This window comes from Merops nubicus, unplaced genomic scaffold (genome assembly GCF_000691845.1).
Source record: "Merops nubicus isolate BGI_N331 unplaced genomic scaffold, ASM69184v1 scaffold26995, whole genome shotgun sequence".
Lineage (NCBI taxonomy): Eukaryota > Metazoa > Chordata > Aves > Coraciiformes > Meropidae > Merops > Merops nubicus.
In genome coordinates this window covers 17690-22441 of record NW_008610820.1, presented here as the reverse complement: position 1 = coordinate 22441, position 4752 = coordinate 17690, and the positions used below count along the sequence as shown (strand labels likewise).

Below are 4752 nucleotides of genomic sequence, written 5' to 3'. Positions count from 1 at the left end.
TGAGCAGCCCAGGGCATCTCTTCAATTGCAGCTCGGAAGCATTTCAGAAAGGTGGCCGGAAAGGGGCAAAGAGAGTAATGATTGTCATCACAGATGGAGAGTCACACGACAGCCCAGACCTGGAGAAGGTGATTGAGGACAGCGAGAAGGACAACGTCACCAGATATGCAGTGGCTGTAAGTCTGGGGTTAGAGGGAGACCCTCTGTGGAGCTTTGGTGGTGCCCCGTGGCACCTCCATCGCTCCCGGCGCCTTTCCAGGGCTCCTTGTTGCTGGTCCTGCCTCTGCAGGAGGGGCCAAGGTGCTGAGCTCTGCGTTGGGCTGCTGGAGAAGGTGCTGTGGCCAGGGATAGGCAGGAGCCCAACTGCAGGAGGGGGGCTCAGGAGCCTGGGCTGCCTGGAGGAACGACAGCAGCTCGGTGCCCACCTCGATGGGGTGGCAGATGCCAAAGCTGTTGGGTTGTCCCCACGTGGACACCCCTCGAGTGCTTTGGGACAGCTCTCTCCATCACCTGCATATCCCTGAGTCTTGGATTTCTCTTTCAACCCCAGGTACTGGGTTATTATAACAGAAGAGGAATCAATCCTGAAGCCTTTTTGAACGAGATCAAGTTCATAGCGAGCGACCCAGATGACAAACATTTCTTTAATGTCACAGATGAAGCAGCTCTCAAAGACATTGTGGATGCACTGGGGGAAAGGATATTTAGCTTGGAAGGTGAGTGATGCTCCTCCCCAACACATCCCAGCTGGCCAGGTTGCTTCAGATGTGCCCTTCAGTCCTTGGTTTGCTGGATTTGGAAGGGTCACACCAGATATTTCCTTAATATCTGTAGTGTGGGACCTAAAATCGTGCCTGGAATATCTTCATCTAGCAAGAAATGTCTTTATTTTGAGTGGTTCACATCCCTCAGGTGTCAGCCCAGATGCCTTCTCCTGGAAAGCTGACCCCTCCCTTTGCCACGAGTTTGTTGGTCTCCAAAACAAAATTTATCTAAATTTCCTAGGGAAAGTGCATCCTGAGATGAATGGTTGGAACAGAAGATGGAAGGTGTTCACTGAAAATTAAACTTGGGGGGATTTTGGTCAAACCAGCTCACAAACTCACCACCAGTTTGCCAATGACCTTGGTCCAGCCAGCCCAATGGGCCAGAGGTGGAGGTTGGTCCCACCCCAACCCATCGAGGCATCACTCAGCCCCTCCAGGAAAGCAAAACTCCCACTAAAACCACAAAATCTGTTTTATTTTTTGTTTTATTTTTTAAGGAACCAACAAGAACGAAATCTCCTTTGGCCTGGAAATGTCCCAGACTGGATTTTCATCGCATGTTGTGGAAGTAAGAGAGTAAATATGGGGTTTTTTTGCTCGTGCCCCATGCTTTTTATCATCACCAGCAGCTTCAGGTGGGGACACGAGTATTTTGGGCAAATAATTAACCATGAAGCTAAATTGCTAACAGGAGCATAAGGAAGAAAATGCCGTGGGTGCTGGTTTATCCAGTGGGGAAGGAAGCTGCTGGAGCTTTCTGAAGACCAGCCTGCACCAGCTCATCACTCTTCATCTTGGAACGGGCTGCCCAGGGAGGTGGTGGGGTCATCAACCCTGGAGGGGTTCAAAAAATGAGTAGATGTAGCCCTTGAGGCCATGGTCTGGTGGTTAGGGAGATGTTGGGGTGAAGGTTGGAGTGGATGGTCCTAGAGGTCCTCTCCAACCACAGTGATTCTATGGTTCTATGATGCCACGACCTCTTGGAAAGGACATGCTGGGGTGTGCCATGAGGGAAGGATCTTCTCAGTGGTGGGGTGCAGAGGATGGTCAGGCCCCTTCCACCCATGGGTTCTGCTGGCTGGCAGGTCTGAGCAAAAAGCCAGCAGAGATGTCTGCCGGTGGGGTCATCAACCCTGGAGGGGTTCAAAAAATGAGTAGATGTAGCCCTTGAGGCCATGGTCTGGTGGTTAGGGAGATGTTGGGGTGAAGGTTGGAGTGGATGGTCCTAGAGGTCCTCTCCAACCACAGTGATTCTATGGTTCTATGATGCCACGACCTCTTGGAAAGGACATGCTGGGATGTGCTATGAGGGAAGGATCTTCTCAGTGGTGGGGTGCAGAGGATGGTCAGGCCCCTTCCACCCATGGGTTCTGCTGGCTGGCAGGTCTGAGCAAAAAGCCAGCAGAGATGTCTGCCTGGGGTTCTGCTGGGGAGGAGAAGTGCAATGAGAAGTTCCAAATGGGGTGGAAACCTCACTCCAGCACGTTTCAAATCTCTGCTTTTCCTGGTGTGCTCTGGAGAATGCTTTGCTTGGAGGGGTTTTCTTAATGAAATGATTTTTTCTTTTCCATTTGTGAGCTTTTTCTGTGACACATGGAATTTCTCTGAGGGACCGTTGGCTGGATTTCTCATCTGCACTCTGCAGCCTCCAATAAATATATAGTCTAGGAGCTGGGCTTTTAGGGACCCTTATATGCCTTCTTACACAAACTCAGGTCCCCTTGTCCATCTCAGCTTTTCCCATATGGGCAGTGAGGTGGAGAATTGCCTCCACTTGGCAAGCAACACCCTCAAACTGCTCCTGTTCCCCCCCAGGATGGGATCTTGCTGGGGGCAGTGGGTGCCTACGACTGGAACGGGGCTGTCCTGAAGGAAACCAGCAGTGGGAAGGTCATTCCCCTGAGGGAGTCTTACCTCCAGGAGTTCCCAGAGGAGCTGAAGAACCACGGAGCCTATTTAGGTAAGTGAATGAGGCTCTGCTGCCAGGGCTGGATTCCTGATTTCATGCTTCATAATAGGAAGTACAACATGTTTGTCAAATGACTAATAGCACACTCACAGCAAAGAAGTTTCTCCTCCTGTTCAGATGGAACCTCCTGGGTTCCAGTTGGTGCTCGTTGCCCCTTGTCCTGTCACTGGGTACCACTTACCCGAGTCTGCTTCCCTTTTCCTTCTGGCTCAGATATTTATTCCCAAATCCTTCACAGTCTAAAAGGAAGGTCATTAATTCTACCTCCTTTTTTCCAACAGAGTTTTGAGATGCTGTTGAGCTTCTGCTGGACTCTCGCCAGTAGCTCCTTGTCTCTCTTGAAATGGGAAGCCCAGCACTGGACCCAGTACTCCAGAGGTGGCCTCTCTAGGGCAGGGTAGAGGGGCAGGATAAGTGCAGAAGGAGCTGACACCAGCCAGCCTGGGTCATCTACAGCTCTTACTGGAATGGCTGAGAAAGCCCTGATGAAATCTCATGCCCAGGGAGGAAATAGCTGCTGGGTTAATCCCTTCCATCTGCAGCTGCTGAAGCTCCAGAGTGAAAACATCAGCCTGGTTTGCAAAATGAAGCCCCTCTCCAGAGCTGGGCGTGCCAGGCTGAGCTGCCCCATGGCAGGGAGCAGGGTGGGATGCTCTGGGGTGCCCCTCCTGAGGGCATGAACAGTCCCTGGGCGTACAGATCATCTCTTGGGGTGACAACAGGGTGTCCCCAAGGCTCAGATGCAGGTGTCTGGAGCTGTATGGGTACAAGGGGTGCCAAGGGGTGCCCATGGCAGTATGTGGGAGCTCAGCTGGGCTCTGTCCCACTACTTGGAATGAGGAATCCAGGAATATGAAGAATCATAAAGGTTGGAAAAGATCTCTAAGATCACTGAGCCCAACCATCAACCCAACACTCCCATGACCACTAAACCATGTCCCAAAGTCCAACAAACAACCCATCACTGCCAGGTCCCCACTGCCCCGTGTCCCTCACACCACATCTCCATGGCTTGGAAACCCCTCCAGGGGTGGGGACTCCACCACTGCCCTGGGCAGCCTGGCACAGCCCTGGGCAACCCTCCAGGGCAACAAATTGTTCCTCAGGGACAACCTCAACCTCCCCTGGGGCAACTTGAGGCCATTTCCTCTTATCCTGTCCCTTGTTCCTTGGGAGAAGAGCCCAACCCCCACCTGGTTCCAACCTCCTTTCAGGGAGGTGCAGAGAGCAATGAGCTCTCCCCTCAACCTCCTCTTCTCCAATCCCTTGAGATACTCAAAACTCAACTGGCTGTGACCCTGAGCGAGCTGATCAGCTTCATGGTTGGCCATGCTTTGAGTTTCTATCAGTTTAAGTAGCATTTAAACCAGACTGTGAACGTGCAGGAACCTGGGGCTGGGTTTTAAGAACCAGAATTTTGCAGCCCCAACGTTCTAGTCCTGGAGAAGCCCACGGGCAAGTGCCACAGCCCAGTGTGGTACAGAACACGTGGTGTTGGTGGTCCTGGTGCAGCAAATAACCCCTCTGGGCAGGAAAGTGGGATCACTCCAGGTCATTTGGTGACACCAGGTTATTTCCACATGATGGAACATGAACGATGGATGGGTGGCTTTTGCTGGACTGTGGATGTTCAGGTGGAGCATCAGCAAAGTCCTTCCCGCTCGGTTTCGGGCGCGGTGCCGTTGGGGTCCCGCCATGGAACCTGCACACACCTTGCTGGGGTTTGTCATCTTGGTGTCAGCCAGGAAGCAGAATACTCATCAGGTTGGGCATCGCCCTCACTGTGGAGGACAGAAGGATTTGGGGGTTTGCTGGCTGTGCTGCTCAGGGGGAGGTGGGACCCGAGCGGGAGGCTCAGAGCCCGGGCTCCAGGCGCTGGCGTTCACCCGAGTGGGTTTTACCTTCCAAGAAATGTTTCTTTCTACCTTCCTGAGCTGGGAGGAGGCCAGAGCTGGGTCAACAGCCAGGGGTGGATGGACAGCAGATCGTGGAGCTGCCCAGTTGTGCTCACCCCCA

General features: G+C 52.8%; 1 protein-coding gene across 1 annotated transcript in view; it reads left to right on the top strand.

Moving 5' to 3' along the window:
• Nucleotides 1-29: 29 nt before the first annotated feature.
• Nucleotides 30-4752, top strand: part of ITGA11 (integrin, alpha 11) — a gene marked incomplete at both ends in the record, with an annotated part of 22143 nt that continues 17420 nt past the window's right edge. Inside the window, 4 exons of the mRNA XM_008941031.1 lie at nucleotides 30-176; nucleotides 551-716; nucleotides 1265-1335; nucleotides 2583-2726. Of these exons, the coding sequence (XP_008939279.1) occupies nucleotides 30-176; nucleotides 551-716; nucleotides 1265-1335; nucleotides 2583-2726 (528 nt within the window). The remainder of the gene's footprint in view (nucleotides 177-550; nucleotides 717-1264; nucleotides 1336-2582; nucleotides 2727-4752) is intronic.